This window comes from Harpia harpyja, chromosome 19 (assembly GCF_026419915.1).
Source record: "Harpia harpyja isolate bHarHar1 chromosome 19, bHarHar1 primary haplotype, whole genome shotgun sequence".
In the NCBI taxonomy this organism is placed as follows: domain Eukaryota; kingdom Metazoa; phylum Chordata; class Aves; order Accipitriformes; family Accipitridae; genus Harpia; species Harpia harpyja.
Window position 1 is genome coordinate 18,305,286 of NC_068958.1, and position 17,151 is coordinate 18,322,436.

The 17,151-nt window shown below is 54.7% G+C and overlaps 1 protein-coding gene across 1 annotated transcript; it reads left to right on the forward strand.

The window, feature by feature from the left end:
• The first annotated feature begins 11,555 nt into the window (after positions 1-11,555).
• CDKN1A (cyclin dependent kinase inhibitor 1A) lies at positions 11,556-16,389 on the forward strand. Its single transcript, XM_052815531.1, has 3 exons — positions 11,556-11,638; positions 13,988-14,398; positions 14,917-16,389. The coding sequence occupies exons 2-3, from the start codon at positions 13,996-13,998 to the stop codon at positions 14,979-14,981; spliced, it is 468 nt and encodes a 155-aa protein (XP_052671491.1). The 5' UTR covers positions 11,556-11,638; positions 13,988-13,995; the 3' UTR covers positions 14,982-16,389.
• Positions 16,390-17,151: the final 762 nt, after the last annotated feature.

The window sequence follows — 17,151 nt, forward strand, 5'->3', positions numbered from 1 at the left end:
CTTGTTGTTTAGTATTTAACTTGAGTACCTGCTATATACGTTTGCATTGCAGAATGTGTGCTTGGGTCTTGTGGTGCAACTGGGTTAAATCAAATGTGCTCCGCAGTATGGGGTAAGGTGACACTCGCCACATCTCACTGTGACACACCTGTGAACTGTTCAAACGCTGCTGTAAGTTGCAGGTCACTACCTGCGGCTAGGCTCCATACCTTCTCACACCTCGGCGAGGGGCAGGGCCTCGTTCCGTCACTGGCATCTCATACCAGTGTTAGAAATACAGCCTAGGTGACCTGGGTAGATGATGCTGGCTTGGCTTCTTGCCTAATGGTGAGCTCCAACATGCTTACTCAGAAAAGCAGCTGGAGATACCAAGGTTCACAATGGGTTTTGCATCCTGGATGTGGGTTGGTAACGACATTTAAGGTGTTCTTCATATCTGTCAGTTTTGAAATGACTGGTCTGTAAACTGAAGCTTTGCATGAAGATTTCACATGGAGTGTAAAACCCCGGCATGGCTCAAGTGCAATTAGAGCTCCCAAACTACCTAACGGCCCCTTTTTTTCCTGTATCCAAGAGAAGATGAGCTATATCCGTTTCAGTTGTGTCTGTTTAGATTAAACCCATCATACTGAACAGTCTTGTGGTTTAATTTCCTGCACTTGGGGTGTCCAGGCCAGGACAAGATGACGGCAAAGCTGTAATGGAAAGAAACTGCTACTTCACACACTGCCTAGAAAGGGGGTGTGTGAAAGGGGAGTGGGGACAATGCATGGTTTGTCACAGCAGCTGGGGTGCAGTGTCATGATTTTTTTTTTTTTTTTTAACTACTTAGGTACTGTTTATGGTTGGACTCGGTGATCTTAAAGCTCTTTTCCAACCTAAATGATTCCATGATTCTCTCAACAGCCCCTGGCCCAGTGTGCTGTGGTACAAGCACAACCAACCTCATGTTCACTGCAAAGCAGGAAGGCTGCAGGTGGTGCAAAAGGCACACACAGCCCTAAATGATCTTAAACTGGGAGTGTGGTGAGCTTAAAAGGTACAGAAAAATGCGCCGTCTTTTTTCTTGCCCCGTTTGGCCTGATGAGGAATTTGGGAAGCGTTGGGCTCGCAGCCGAGACAGTGCTCCGAGGCTGGTGGTGAGGTGGCTGCTGCTGCGCACTGTCGCGGCTCCCCGGCAGAGGTCGGGGTGGCCTCGTCAGCCGGCTGGGGCTCCTGTCCGCCTGATTCCGCATCAGGTTTGGTCTCAAAATGTTGACAGACCAGCTCCTCTGGGGATGTTTGTGTTAGATGAAAGGCAGCCAAGGGCTGAGATGATATCATGTGCCACACACAGCTGTGTTCCCTTTTTTAATAAGTGCTTCTACCAGGGTTTGATTTGTGGGATTGCAGCTCTTGTTGCCTGGGAGCCAGCCTCTCTGCTGGCACGTCGGTTCCTCTTGTGGTTACGTGGAGGGGAGGAAACGGCGGGGGACAAGTAGCTTTCAGTAGTTTCAACTACCAAAGGGAAAGGAGGGAAAGAAACCTGAAACGCTAGAGACAGTGTACGCTGCGGGGAAGCAGGTTGTGGTTTTCGTGCGTAGGGAGTCTGCAGAACTGGGAAGATTTTATCCGTTTCAGGTTTCTGACTTTGTATTTTACTCCTCAGCTGAATGAAGAAGTTGGCCCTTAGGCTGGCTCAGAACGGCTGCTTCACAGCAGATGACTGGTTTTATGTACTTGGGTGGGTTTTTGATGGGGAACAAAATTAGCAACTTCTAGAGAAAGATGGGAAATGTATAAACACGGACTGCGAACAGCCCTTCTCCCAGGGTATAATTACCAAGTGTTATTTTTAATGCAGCAACACATTGAAGGATTTAAGGCTTCCAGGTTGCTTCTGTGAGAGGGAACCAGCCTGGGAGCACTCACTACCCACAGGTAGAGAGCATTGTGGCTTGTCTTTAAAAAGTCTACTCTGAAATTAAATTTGCAAGGAAGTGTTTGTGTTGGTGTTCTAAGGCCAGGGACATCCCTCACCTCTCCCCAAAGATTCTTAAACCAGGGGGAGCCACTAAGCAGTGTGTCCTGGCCAAAAGAGGACAGACAGACTGTATCCAGTGGCAGAACTAGGTGGCTCACGCCCCATCCTCAGCGACAGCCCTGCTCTGAAGACTCTGGGTGACGGGGAACTCTGCTGCTTTCTACATTGTTTCAGGGCCTGGTTTCGGGGTCCTCACACTAACGTGTTAAGCTGCGTTTCTAAATTTGGGGAGAGGTTTAGCTGCCCCTGCTTTTGCCTGGCAGAAGCATCCTGAGGTTAAGACTATCAGAGTTGCTCAGACGCTCATCAGCGCAGTATCTAAGCACATCCCAGAAGCGCGCTAAACAACATAACTACCCTCTGTTTATGTGCGGTTTGTTCTTTTCTCACACTCTCCCTAGGGAGAGTATTGTGTGCAAATGGTTTTGCGAAGAAAGGGATTTTTTTTTTTCTTTTTATGTACATGCTGCTCTTTGTTTATGGCAGAGAAGATAATTTTAAGAATGTGCCTTGCACTTAGAAAATGGAGAGGTTAAATTATGTTCTTTCTTCCAATGGGATACGTTCCACCGCCCTTCAGACAGGTTCAGCTAACCAGGGTCATGCTTGGGCGAGAAGTTGCAATCTTGAAGAACACTGACAGTGGTTCTAGTTAAAAAAAACATGTATCAGCTACCTTTGGGGAGCTGCTGCAGTTCACCTCCAAAATGATCATCTTTCTGGAGCTGGGCTATTCTGTACTCCAGTCACACCAAGAACTAAAATACATTCTTGCCGGAAGATCGCTTGTGTTTCATGCTCTTTGTCTTTCCATTTCTTTTTGTTTGAAGTCAAAGGAGACATGAGAGACGCTGCACTGTGCCCTTGGGTCTTCCTGCAGCAGCCGGCATTGCCTGGAAGAGCAGGTTACGCCTCTTATCTCTGAACGTCTACGTGCTTCTGTGGGGACCTGTCAGCAGAATTCACCGCTGGAAGTGATGAGTGCCCTAGCAGTTCTGCAGCTTTTTTCTTTCGCTGTTAACATGACCTCTTTTCAGATTCCAGTTTTACTTTCTCTTACTCATCATCCCATCGTGTCACAATGTCTCCTGACATAAAGATCCATGAAGCATCTGAACATTTGATGAACTTTCTCGCATTTCTGCTGGTTTTAATCACTGTCCTTATACCCACATTCAATCATAGCCCAGAAATACTGTCCCAAAACCTGAGCTACAATCACCATCATGAGTCGTCCTACGCTGGTGCTGATGTAGCGCAGCGTCGCTTTGCTAGAAAAGAAAAAAAGTGAAAAAAACAGAGCATCAACCCCTTTGGCAAACGGAAGGCCGAAGGGCAGAAGTGCAGTTCCAGTAGCTCCGGTTCGACCTTAGATCCCGCACAGCGAGGCGATAGCACGGCGCCTGAGACCTGCCATAAAGAGGCGGGTCTCAGCTTCCCTGTTGCTGAAATGCAGCTAGCTCCAATGTCACACCTCAACCTGCCAAAAATGGGCAAAATAAAGACAGTTTTCGCTTGGCAACTATTAAAGTCACTTAGTAAAGCAGTTGCTGAAGCTGAAGCAGCATCACAGCCTGTCAGCCCATGCAAGAAGTGTTCTGGCTTCCTAGAAATACTGTCACTGTCTCGGTTTTCTGTTTCATTTCTGAAGTTTTGCTGAGGCTCTTCTGGGTCACTGAGGCACTACCACTAGTTACATTCTGTTAGTGCCCTTCAAACAAATGCTGTTGTGGACTAAAATAAACACGAGATCCAGACAAATATAAAATAGACTATGCAATAGGAACGCTATGTTCCCAAGTGATTCATTCATCTATTATTTAATAATTTAGTAGCTGACATAACTCTTAGTTGAACAAATCTTCACATCAATTCGAGTGGTGTTTCTGCTCAGTCCTACATGTAACTTTAGCTGTCAGATTTTCTGTGGGAGCAATCCCAATCGGAAAAGGGAAATGTACCTCCTTCCCAGCTAGATTGTGCCACCGATCGCAGTGGTGTTACTCCACAACCTGCCTGTGGTACCCCAGGATTCATCCTGCTGCAGTCAGAGTCAGACTGTCCTGTCCTTGGGTACTTCGCTGGACAACACACGAGCACACTGACAGGTTGTGAGGTACCAATAGCACGTGCAGACACCGTGCCGCTGCCGAATGCCACCGGCAAAGCAGCCTGGCGACGTGCACCGTGGTGTGAAAGGCCCTTGGCAAGCTGCAGCCCTCCATCGGGAGCCACGGTATCAGGGTGGAGCAGCGGTATCGGGGTGAGGCACCATGTCACCCTGGGTGTCACTTTGGAAGATCACTACTGCCAGCTGTGAGAGAGAAGTATTATCTCCACCGCATGCAGAGGCTGCTTTGTCCATGAATATTCAGCAATATTCAGCAGCGTCTCTGCGAGGAAGCCCTGCTGCTCTGCCCAGCCTTTCCCCCGCCGCTGCTGACGGAGGGCTTGCCATTAGTCTTTGCTAGAAAATGTTTGAGGTTACTCGCTTCTAATACCGACATTATTTACCATTGCATTAAAACCTGGTCGGTCACTGCAGAACACCCACCGGCTGGACTGGGTGCTGTGCTTCCTGGTGCTAGTAAATGGTGGATTGATGAGCTTTTCATGCAGTCCTATTATAAGCTTTTTGGGAGGAGGCTGCCCCTGCCAGACAGATAGGCTTCAGGTGTGGTACGCTGCTACTCCTGCAAATAGTAATTCTTGTAGCTGCCTGGTTGACACATCCTGCTTAGAAACTCATGGTTCAATGTTCACCAGATTTGGAGTCAGGAGTTCCCCCTGCACAGGGCGAGTTTGACAGGGACTGGTGGGGTATTTTTTGACCTATTGCAGAGTGTGGACATTTCGAGGTTTTCATGTTTCTTGTTTCACAGCCTCCCTCTCCCTCTTCGTCTCCATCTTTGTGGCATATTGCAGTTGGTCGTCTATAAATCTTTTGGTCTTCTGCAAAGCCCAGGTTTGTTACAGGAGGACAAGAAAGGCTCTGGTGCAGCGTCACTGCTGGTGGGTGATGTATGGGACATTTTTAACCTGTTTCCAGCCTCTGTTGCACTACTGACAGCAGCTCCAAGATTCAGCAAATTTCCTTTCCCTGCTGTAATGTGGATTCTCACAGGCGAGGCAGAGAAACCAGTGAGGGAGGCTCAAACCATAAGAAAAAGGTTTTATAGTGGCACCTGGAACTCCTCAACTCAGATTCCAGGTTTGGTGGAACTGAGCAGAGCTCTACCACGGCGCGTGGACCGCGTCCATCACCATCGCCAGGTCTGGCACAGCTCTGTGCCAGCGCTCGGTGTCAAGGCCAGCAGAGGTTCAGCGCGGGGTGAAAGCTGCTCCTTCACCCCAGCTCCAGGAAATCCTGCTGTGCACGACTGACACGTAGAAAGGAAAAGTGCAATCGACCCTTACCCCGGTGTCTAGGTGGCGGCGGTGGTCATATCATCGACGATGGCTTTATTGGACGTTGTACACACACAGCTGTCCCCTCCCATTACCTCTGCTCCACATGGGACCATGCACCAGCGTGAGTCACCGTGCAAGAGAGCCGTCCGTCCGTCTGTCCTTGGTGCCTGATCTGGGTACTGCCCTCCTACAGATGCCGTTTCAGGTGGCTCATGGTGCCAGAGCTGATCTGCCCCTGGCTCTGCCCCTTCCCTCTCCTCTGCCCCACACCCAGCCCCACTCCTCACCCCCCAGCACAAGGGAGAAGTGAATCACGACCCCGCACCCGCCCTCACCCGGGGTGGCAGGATTCCTGAAACGCGTGCCATGAGCGGGGAGATCCCAGGAGACACTGACACACGCTGAGCCACCGCCTGGCAGTGCCGGTGGGCGCCGGGATGGGCGAGCAGGCCGGCACGCATCTCCCAGAGCCGTGGGTTTGGGGTTTGGTGTCGCTGCCTCCACGAGCGGGAGTGGAGGGACTTGCCTCGCAGACACCCCATCCTTGTGTCTGACTGTGGGGATTGTTTTTAAAGCTCACATCGTGAGCAAGCATTAGTCAACAGCTCTCCGTAGTCACCTCCTTCTCACACATGGCTATAAAGGGCTGGATCGTGCTCCCGATGGATTTCAAGCAACGCCACAGCTTGGGGAGCGACAAATCCCTCGTCAGCAGCACTGTGCTACATCATCCATTGGGAAGAAGTTACGTCGGTCAACAGCTTCCCACAGGCCTGGCTGCACCAAGAGCTGCCGACGGCTGGGGACCCCGTATGCCGCATGGACGGGAGCAATTCTGCCCCACGCTCCGCTTGCTTATTCCCACCCACACAGTGAATCCTGCTGTGGAAGGTCCCGGTGGGCCTGGAGCAGTCCCTCTCCTCCCCCTGCCCACTGCCACCCTGACGGGAAGCTTCCCCTGCCCTCGCCGAGATGCCTGCGGGGAAGAGCTGGCTGCAAAAAAAACCTGTGGACGTTTTGGATGGACCTTATTCCCCGCAAAGAGCTTTGCAAAAGGCTGGAGCCGTTCACCCCGATTCCCAGCGGGGCATCCGTGCCCCCTCCACGGGTGCCAGCCGTCTGCACGGTCCTGCCTTGCTCTCGGGTCGTAGTGAATGAGGTAAAGCAGCAAGTAAATAAACAGGCAAACGAGCCCGAGGTTCGAAGCCAGGTACTCCCTGCTGCCCTCGCTGCGCTCTGAACAATGAGGTCCTTTGCTGCCAGCAAAAAAAAAAAACCCACAAAGCTTCCAAGCTGCTCATGGAAAGTCAGTGAAGCAATTACGTTAATGACTGTGAATGGGGCTAAAAACAAGCTTGGATGAAAATGAGTGAGGGGCCGAATGAAGCAACCGATTCATAGCCTGGCTCCCGCATCCAGGAATATTTCCAGTAAGCAAAGGCCTTGTTTTAGGGACTGTCTCATCCCCCATTTGTGCTTGGTGGGACTCTATTTCCACTCTGCTGGGTCCGGTGTCTCATCAAAATGCCTTCATAAATGGAGCAAACAAGGGCTGTATATGGCAGGGAAACAGTCAATTAACACGATCTGAGTTCTTTTAGGGGCAGAGTTAATCAAGCATTCAGCGTTTTGTCATTCTTGTCTTTCTTTCCTGGGAAAATCCTATTAGTATAAAATCACTTAATTGGGCACTTCAAAGAGCTGATGGGAAAACAGTCTTCGCTGGGATATAAACGCCATTCAGCCGAACACTGGGTTCATTTAGACTTTTGCTGGAGCGTGAGTGTTTCATTAAGAGCCTTCACGTTTCCCACTTAAAAGAAAAAAGGTTGTTAGTAGAGATAATAAAAAGAAAACAAAAAAATCTTGGAGATTTGAATCTTGCTGAAGAGCGTTTTTACTGCCTGAATAGGCGGGGCTTTGTTTCAGGGCTTTGTCCTCAGCAGAGCCTCTTACACCTAGAGTTAGTTGCCTGTCAATCTGCTTTCCTGAGCTGAGCGATTTCACACCTGCCTGGGGTGTTCTTGCAAGTAAAAGGTGTTTGAGGAGGGAAAGAGTCAGCCCTGGTCAGACCTTTGGGGTGTAGGATGATGTGTTTTTGCAGGACTGAACCCCAAAGCCCGTGTGCTCGTCCCTGCTCTCCATGCTGGGGTAGAGGTCCCATCTTAATTCCCCCATTCTCAGGTTGTTTCCCTGGGCAGAAATTCAGGTTTTTTGCAGAGCTTACGTTTATCCCACCTTGAAAAATAACACAGTGTGCCCTGGTCTGTCATTGCCAACTCTATCCCAAAAGACCTGAAGGATGCTCATCTGCCTAACCCTTTTCTGTTTCTTCCCGCTACATTGGTTGATCTAACAGGAATATTACATTCCAGCCCCCCCCACCAAAAACCACTTCACGTACACCTTTGACCACCAAATCTCCAAACCTTCCTCGCTGCTGGGGAGGGCTGGGTGAGGCACCACACGGATCGCTTCGTTTCTGTGGTCGGCGCTGGCAGGCTTCTGTCTGGGAAAACATTTCCAGGTCAATCACATGCTTATATATTAATGACATTTTGTAGTCAGCCTTTATAAAATCCTTACATGTAGGTGTTCATGTGCATTTAAAACAGTTGTTATGAGCATGGGTTGGATCTCAGCGTGTGATTCCCATCAAACGGGCTGAGATCCTTCCTTGGTGCAATGTTGGGTTCTTCCCTTTGGGGACAGGATTACCTTATGTGGTTCCACAAAGCCACGTTTCCCCATTCTTCTCCATCTCACCCAAGGCTGGGGCATTCAAACCCTGATTTCTTCACCTGACGAACCATTCCCCTGCTCCATGCCGAAGCTCCCACCCACATCCCCTTGGCTTTTAGGGGTGCTGCTCCCCAAGTCCCCAGAGAGGATGAAACTTGGTGTCAGAGGCGATGTGCCTGGGCACATTCCCTTGACGAAACCCTGGCTGTGCCAGCGCTGAGGATGGGCTGAGTCACGTACCAACTCTGCCCACTGTGAATAATGTATTTGCATCTGTGTCTGCAGTGGCTTCCCCTCCCCTTGGCGTCTGCGGGACCCACCTGGGGAGATCCCCCCGGGAAGGAAATGCTCCCAAGGGTCCCTGGCCAAGGCAGCGAGCATCACTTGGTATTTAGGTGCCCCTGGTGCTGGGAAGAAGGTTACTTTGAAGGTTATGAAATATGCATCCTTTTAATATGCTCCTTTTGCTTCCAGGCATCAGGATGGGTTTTTCAAGCAAATTACAAGGACGGATTCTCCCAGGATCACACCCCTTCCAGGTGGGGGTTTGGGACACCCCTCGGGAAGGGCGAGCCTGGGACAGGAGAGCTGACAGCTCCCACTCAGTGGCTATAAATGGTGAGAAGGAAACACACTGATCTTGGTCCCCAGCACCGCGCCTCTGACCTCCTCCTACTACGTCTTGTTGGGGCTGAACATCATGAGTCACCTTTGGGATTTTTTTTTTTTAAAGTTCCTGTACCGCCTTCTGTATTAATCACACTTTTTTTTTTCCCCTTTTTTTCTAGCAATGCCACTGCAGACTTGACCATGGACTCTCTGACCCAGACCCTGACGCCATTCGTCTCCCCACTTCCCATTTCCAGTAACCCGCTTTGCTGAGGTCTCCTCTGATGCCGGTGCTGCCGTGCAGCCAGAGGTCCCCAGCTCCTGACGTGGGGGCATGAGGAAGGGGAGCAAGAGCGGAGTTCGCAACAGCCAGAAACCTGCCCACCCCCATCATCCTGGGGTGCAGGGAGGGGACCCCAGCCCACCAAAAAAATCACAGATATAATTACAGAGTTATTTTCCTAAGGCAAAATCTATGTTGAATTTATTTTCTGGCTGGTTTTGCCCTGGAATGGATTCCCTGTGTAACTGGGAATATTCGCATCAGCCAGGCTGATCGGTTATCTCGCGTCACACTGTTTTTTTAATCCCTCGCTCTTGCATCAGCATTTGCTGTGGGTTGCACAAGCGAGACCACTCCTTCCTCTGCCACTTTGGGCGCTAATTTAAAAAGCTGCCGGTTTTGATGGTCACATTCCCTTTTGTGTATTCAGGGGGGCTTTTATGAAAAAAAAAAAAAAAAATTGCTGGTTTAAGCAGTAAGCATCCTGTCAGTAAATGCTGCTTCATCTGAGAGCCCTGGCTGGCAGCTGGAGGCTGCGCTGACCGGGGGAGGATGCCCACAGCTGTATCCCAGCTGCAGCTGGAACGGTGTTGGGCTTCCCTTCAGTGCCGATCGCGTCTTCTTCGCATCCAGAAGGAGCGAACCAACAAACTGCAGGTGGAGCAGAGCTGGCGGTTGGCGAGGAAACAATCCGCTACTGCACAGCGACGCATCCAACCCTCCGCAGTGCGGCTCTAAAACCTGCTCTTTGCAACCAGGAGCAAAAATCATTCCCACATGGAAACATTAGTGACAGCTTCCCTGTGAGGAAAGGCTGTTCCAGCTCACCCATTCCTCTCCCTGCGTATTTATGAACGGAAAGACAGGCGGAATTTGGGAGCATCCGCAGCTTTGCCAGGATGGGTTTTCTGCAGCGTGTATTATTAATTTAGGATGCTTTCACATTCCCCATCCTCCTTTCACCTTTCCTCCCATCCAACCGTGCCAGCTTGGAGGCAGCCGAGGGGGCGAGCAGCTGCCGATGACCCAAACGTCATGGCCCAGCGCCGCAGAGGGGGGACCGGCAATGGCAAATGCTGCTGCAGCGTGTGGCAGCCTTCAGCCAAACATGCCCAAACATATTCTCCAGCTGCTCAGGCCGGTGGGAAGCTGCTGGTCCAGCCAGGAAATACACGGGTGTTTTGCACGCCGAAGGTCTTGCTCAGCACCCCAGCACCCGCCGGCTCCAGGGGCCCTCGGGGGTGCCTGCCACTCCCAAGAGACCCCTTTAACTTGGTCTTTGTCCCTTGGAAGTGTGCTTTCACCTTCTCGTGCCCCGCAGGAATACGCTGCGTTTGCACCCTTGCTGCCCGAGTCGTGATGCCCAAGGCGCCTGGGTAGCTTATGCCACGCCGGGAGGGTGCTGCAGAATACGGCCCCCCCCCTCTCCGTGCACCCGGGTAAGCTGACTCTGAGGGCATCAGCTCTCGCACCGCGGGGCAGAGTCAGACCCGCTGACCCCGCTCTGTCTGCAGCACAGGGGACGGGTGCCCTCCGGCCTTGCAGTTTAACCCCAGCGGAAGCTGGCCTGGGCTCAGACCTTTCCTGCCTGTGGACTTGGATGCATTTTCCAGATAAGCCATAAATCCCTCTGAATCCTCCCCACAGGTTCCTGCAGAACATGCACGGACTTGTTCTTCCTCCTCATCCCTGCCCAGGAGCCTGCAGGACTCAAGACCAGCAGATCCTTCCCAAAACGCCGCAGCCGGGTGCCGGGGGGGTTCAGCTGACAGAGCAGAGCGGGGCCCCCAGGAGAAAATCCGTCAGGAGAGGCCAGGGTGGCCCAGGAGGGGGTCGGGCAGTGCCTGGGGACCAGGGGAGCATCATCCCGGCGTGGATCTGAGGTGGGCACCCCAAGGGCAGAGAGAGTCGCCCCTTCCTTAATCCGTTATCCCCCTTTTCTCACTGAAATCCTCTGCACTAGTGACCCGCTGGGCAGGAAAGCCTGGGTGGGATGTGGAGCATACCCCCCCCCGCCAGCCAGCTGAAGCGCTGCTCTCTAAGGATCCTGTGTCTCCCGATGGGGAGGGGGCACCCCTGTGTCCCCTCGTGGGGGGGATCCCTGCACCCCTAGGAAGGGGGTGCCTGCGTCCCCTGATGGGGACGTCCCTCCATCCCCTAACGGGGGGGGGGGTCCCTGCACCCCCCTAGGAAGGGGGTCCCTGTCCCCCCTGATGGGTGGGGGTCTCTGCATCCCCGATGGGAGGGGGGGAGTCCCTGCACCCCCTCGGAAAGGGGTCCCTGTATCCCCTCATGCAGGATCCCCGCACCCCCCTAGGATGGGGGTCCCCACACCCGGTGACCGGGTGCACTCCCGGGAACGGGGACCGGGATGCGGAGCGGAGCGGGGGGGGAGGAGCCGTGCCAGGACCGACTCAGCTCCCCGGGGGGGGCCGGGCCGGTCCCGGGGCGGGGCGGGGCGGGGGCGGGAGGGAAATCCCGGGCGACGCGGTGAGCAGCGGCGAGGCCCCGCCCCGCTCCGGTATAAAGCGCGGCGAGACGCAACGGGCACCGGGAGACGCGACGCCACGGTGAGTGCGGCGGGGGCGGCCGGTGGTTCTGGCCCTTCCCTGCCCGCGGGGGGTGTCACCGGATTTTGGCGGCGGGGGGGGACAGACGGACGCACGGTGCCGGTGCCCGGCTCGGGGGGGGGGGGGGGGGGGAGCGGGGAAAGCGCCGGAGCGGGACCGGGACCGAGCGGCGGCTCCGCCCCGGTGGTCGCGTCCCCTGCGCGGGGGAGGGAGCGGGGCCGGGGCCGGTGGCTGGGGCCGGGGGGGGGTGGGGGGAGCCCCCCGGAGCCGCCGCCCCCCGTTTCGGGGACGGGCGCGGAGCCCCGGTCCGGGCTGCGCTCGCCCCCCGGCGGCGGCGGGGCGCGGTGCGGGGCGCGGCCGCGGAGCATCCCTGCGTGTCCGCCGTCCCGCGGGGCTGGGCGGGGGAGGCCGCTCGGGGGTTGGGATGCGGACACCTTTCCCTGAGGGCTCCGGAGTAACCCCCTCCCCGCGGCTGGAAAGACCCACGGGCTCATCGGTGTCATGAGCGGGGCGTTCTCTGCGCCTTCCCCCGGGGAGGCACCTGGTGTGGGGTGACATCGGTTGTCGGCTCCATCCGCCCCCGGGCGTGGGTGCTGCCCGGCCTCTCCTGCTCCCTAAGCCTTCCTCCGACTGGTGTAACTGGTCCCGGGTGTCGCAGGTGCCTGTGGGGCTGGCGAGGGTGCGTGTGTGTTGTGTGTGTCCCTGGGAGCGCCTTCGGCTCCGGGCCCGGCTGGGTGAGGTTTTAACGCAACCGTGCACCTGCATCGCCTCTTTGCTCAAGTCTTGGGGTTCTCCAGCTGGGTTGCGGGAAGCCTTGAAGCTTTGGAGAAGCTGCTAAAAGCAACGCCAGCCCCATGGGAGGGGACGGTGACCTGGCCCTGGTCCTTCCCTATTTGGTGGCTCTGACAATCTGCAATCATGAGTCGGGGTGAAGCTGTTATCTCGAGGTGTGGGGGCTCTGGGGTGGTACCTGGGCCATGGGGGTGCCCTGAGGATGGGGAGATCGGTGCCTGACACAGGCAGGGAAGGCTGGAGGGTGTCCGGTCAGGGTGTCGAAACATGTCCCCTGCCTGCTACCTGCCAGGGCTTGCCTGGACATGCTGGGACTTGCCTCGCAATGAGGTCACCCTGTTTATGTACTCTGACTGCCAGGAGATAGGAAGCTGGATTTCTATTTTTACTTGAGGATGGTCAGTCTGTGTTGGGAGCAGGGTAGAGCTTTGGGGTGGCCCTGAGGACGGAGCAGGGTCTCCCCAGCCCCCGGGCTGGAGGCTCTCCAGCTACCCGCTGGCATGCTGTGCTGGTGGCATGCCTGGTAATGTGGTGCAGGTGACCTGGAGGGGCTGGGGGTGCTGAATTTGGGCAGAAAGCTTCCCTGTGGGAGGCTGAACACCCCATCCCTGGGGATGTTTGGAGGTGCAAGCCTGGGGGTCTGTTGTGGTCCTGGCTTTGGGGGCCCCAGTTTGGGTGGGCAATGAGAAAGCTGTCTTGCACACATGGATTTTATTTCTGTGAATCTTTTTTTAAAGCAGATTTAATGAGCACAGCTATCCAAGCAGGGTCAAGCCTTAGCTCCAAAAGCTGTTGAATCCCAGAGTGTTGTTTGCTTTGCTCTGATAATGAGGTTGCTCATAACTGTGGGCGGTGCGAGGGATCCATTAGCCCCATGCATGTGTAAGGGGGAGGACTGCTTGGAAGGAAAGGCTTTGCCATTTACTGTGAAGGTCAAGGCTTTTGGCACCGATTTGAAAAAAAACAAACAAACAGGGTCTTGTCTCTGGTTACCCAACAGCTTCTTGCAGATAACGGGGGTGGTTAAGTGGTCAAGCTTGTGGCATATTCTTACGGTTGCTTAAAAGGCTTTCTTGCCATTGGGCCTGGGTTCTTGAGATGAAGAAACTGGCCAGAAAAACATCCTGTTGCTTCACTTGCCAATGTGCCAACTTGTCTTGTGCCTGTGTGGAAGTGGGAACGCAGCAGGGTTGTGGATGGAACCGGTGGCAGCATCGAGGTCCCGGATGCTTTGCTCTGGCAGGGCTTTACCTGCTGGAGGAGGAATGGGGAACATCAACATTTGCACCTTCCCCATCCTTCTGCATCACAGCAGGCTGTGTTTGACCTCAGTCAGGCTCAAGCCTCTGCCCAAGACACCACTAAAATACCAAATGTCTGAGTCCAGGATGAATGTTAGCAGATGGAGGTCCCCTCCAGGCTGCCTCATTGCAGAGCCCAACCCAGCTTGTCCCACCTTGGCTACCATGTGCTTTGCTCTGGTAGCAAATGTGCTGGCCCTTGGGCTTGCTCGTGGCTTGCCCAACATCCCAGTAACTTGCTCTGCTTTCCTCCCAGGTGCCACAATGCCCCTGTCTCAGAGCAGGGCTGCGCAGATGCCATGCAGCAGCAAGGTGTGCAGGAACCTCTTTGGCCCTGTGGACCACCAGCAGCTCCAGAATGACTTTGAGGACCTGTTGAGGCAACAACTGGAAGAAGCTCAGCAGCGCTGGAACTTCAACTTTGAGACAGAGACTCCCTTGGAAGGACACTTCAAGTGGGAGAGGGTCTTCCTGGCTGAGCAGCCACGCCAGGAGGTCGACAGCCTGGTCAAGGCCACCAGCAGTGAGAGCAGGAGTTCCTTGGTCCACAAGGTCCCCCCCAAGGACCATCTTGGCAGGATTTGCTCGGAGGGGTCTCAGCAGAACTCGGAGGTTTACAGGGCTGGTTCCCCGCAGAGCTTGAAACGTGGGCAGACCACCATCAAAGGTGAGTGCTGGAGGCTCGGTGTCACTCCATGTGTGCTTGGTGGCATTGTTGGTGTCATGGCTCTTCTGGTAGGGACAGATGGAGGGGACTCGGATGCGAGAGCCCTGCCTGGCTCCTGGGGAGGGGACCACCCTCCGTGCATCCAGAGCCCATCTTCCAAGGGGGAAAAGGCTGCAAACTGGGTGCCTTTTGGTTGCTGGGGGTTAGGCAGGGGCTTACGTTGGGCTTGTGGGTTTTATAGCTGAAGATGCCCCAGAATAGTTCATCACCTTCTGTTCCCATGGCCTGAGCCTGTCCTCTAGGATCAGGGCCTGGAGTGGAAATGCAGGTGAGACCAAACAGAATTGATGGTGGAGATCTCCAGGCTCTTCTCTCCAGGAACTTTGGGTGGGTGGCTCTAAGATGGAGCCCACCTGGGATGGGTTTTGGGGTGCTTCCCTGGGGACACCTCCCTCTTCCTGCCCCACTGCTCCCAACAGGCTGGAGGCACTTTCCAACCCTCTCTTTCTGCCCTCCAGACTTCTACAGCTCCAAGCGGAGGATTGTCCCTGACAAGCCCAAGCCTGACAAGCCCAAGCTGTGACATGGTGGCGTTCGGCTCCTCTGCCATCGGGGACAGCTGCTGATGCTGATGTGCCCTGGGGGTGTCCATGGCTCTTTTCCCCCACCCTGTACTGTGTAAGCTGTCTGTATGAAGCAATGTAGAGTCTGTAGTTTCGTATTTATGAGTAGCTCTGGGGTCCTGAGGGACCTTCACTGTGTGCAATGTATAGGAGTAGCCCACGTTGAGGCTTATAGCCCCACGGAGGGGATGGAGGAGGACTGAAATGGGCCTGGTGGGACTAAGGCATTGCCCTGCCTGCAGAGAAGAAAGAATGCGTCCTCTGCCCTGTGGTGGTGGGGTCAAGCATCACCCTTGCGCCATCCTGCTGTGGTCCTTCCCCTGCCCGATGGCTGGCCGTGGAGGACACTTGTGTCCCAGCCACCTGGTGGCACCAGATATCCTTAAGAAAGGGTCACTGATATGGATTGTAGAGCCCTGGGACAGCCTGGCCCTGAGGACACACCGGTTGCTGGCACATGCTGGTGGCCCTCTTCCCAGCAGGATGGACCCAGTGGTGACAAGCCCTTGTCCATGCATGGAAGCAGAGTGACACGGGGGCTGCTCCTTCCCATGGCTGCTTGGGAGAGGAAACGCTGTTTCCCGGACAGCCCTTCCTTGGGGTGACTCACCGGTGCTGTCACCCATCAGAGATGGGTTGCAGATGGTGACAAACCCGTTGGAGGTCCCCAGTGCTGAGCTCATTGTGGGACCAATGCTGCCTGGGAGGCTTTGGGGTCCCCTGGACTCTGCTGACCTAAAACCCCACTTTCTTACCTGGTTGGCTTGTTGAGTGGTGCTGTTTGCCCCCATGTTCCTGCCTCCTTCAACACTGACACCAGGCTGGGGAGCTGCCTGCTCTGGCTCTGTTGGACTGCTCTAGGGAAGGAATCCTGCTCACCAGCAAGGATGACACTGAAAGATGAAATCGTAGCTTTTTTTTTTTCCTGGACTTTTTCCCCTTTGGGGCTGGGGGGGGAGAGGACCCTCACTTGGCTCTGCAGAGCAAGCGGCTTCGGTCACCTCTGGGACCAAAGGATGTTCCAGAGCAAAGGCTGCTTGGTCCCAGCTCTGAAGGATGAGTCTCTGCTCTTGAGGGACTCGATGCTGTCAGGTCTCAGCACTTTCATGGGGTTCATCTCCTGCTCTGCTGGATTTGGACTCTGGAAACCGGTGCAAGATGGTCCCAGGCAGAAAAGGGATGGGGTCAACCTCCCGCCTTGCACCACGATGCACTTTGCTGTCAGTGAAGCTGGCAAGCTCCCAGCACTAAATGTTTATTTATAAAAAAAAAAATGCTATTAAGTCTATGTGGGGGGAAGGGGAAGGGGAAATACCTGATTGTCTGTAAATGTTAACTCTGAATAAACACTTGTCTTGTGTAAGGGAACTGGTGTCTCTGGGTTAATGGAAATAATTGTGCTGGGAGCAGGGCCTGGCTGTGGGCAGGAGACTGCTCTGGTCTGGGTCCCTGCTGGGGCTCTGGAGGCTTGGGGGTCACTCTGGGGGTGCAGCACTCACTTGGGGGCTACCTTTGGGCTGGCTGGGAGCAGAGGCAGCTGCAGCACAAACCCGGCTGTGCTTTCAGCTGAGCTGGCTGGGGGAAGGGGCTGTGCAGCCCTGGGTGACTCCTCTGCAGCATGAGCTGTCAAAGCAGGGCGATGGGGAGCTGTGCAAGGGCTGAGAGGGGCAAAACCTCACCACAACCCCTGTGCTTAACTCTGCTCCCTTGGGACAGCCGTCTGCTGTGGACCGGGGTGCAGGATTGGTGCTGCCACTGTGTCCCCAGCAGAAGCCACTGCCATCTGTGTGGGATCTCACTGTGGGCATCTGCTGCCCACATCATTCCCCCTTCCCGCTGTGACCCTGGTCCTCTACTACCCCCCAGCACACTATCTTATGTGGCAAGTGGCTATTGGCCATGGGCAAGCTGGTCATGTCTTCCCTTCTCCTTTAAAGGGTTCCTGGGTGCCCAGGCCAATAAGGGTGACCCATGCTGTGGGGATGGGGACATATAAGAGCACATGGTGGCACTGCTGATGAAAACACGCTGCAGCAAGTCCCAGGTGTGGGGCTGAGACTGGACCTGCTGGATGCCAGGGCTGAGATCCCCTGGGAGCCAGGGATGCCTGGCTGCTTCCTCTGAGGACTG

Coding starts and splice junctions, on each gene's coding strand:
- CDKN1A (XM_052815531.1), top strand. CDS start 13,996: ATGCCCCTGTCTCAGAGCAGGGCTGCGCAGATGCCATGCAGCAGCAAG. Junction 14,399..14,916: donor TGGGCAGACCACCATCAAAG/GTGAGTGCTGGA, acceptor TCTGCCCTCCAG/ACTTCTACAGCTCCAAGCGG.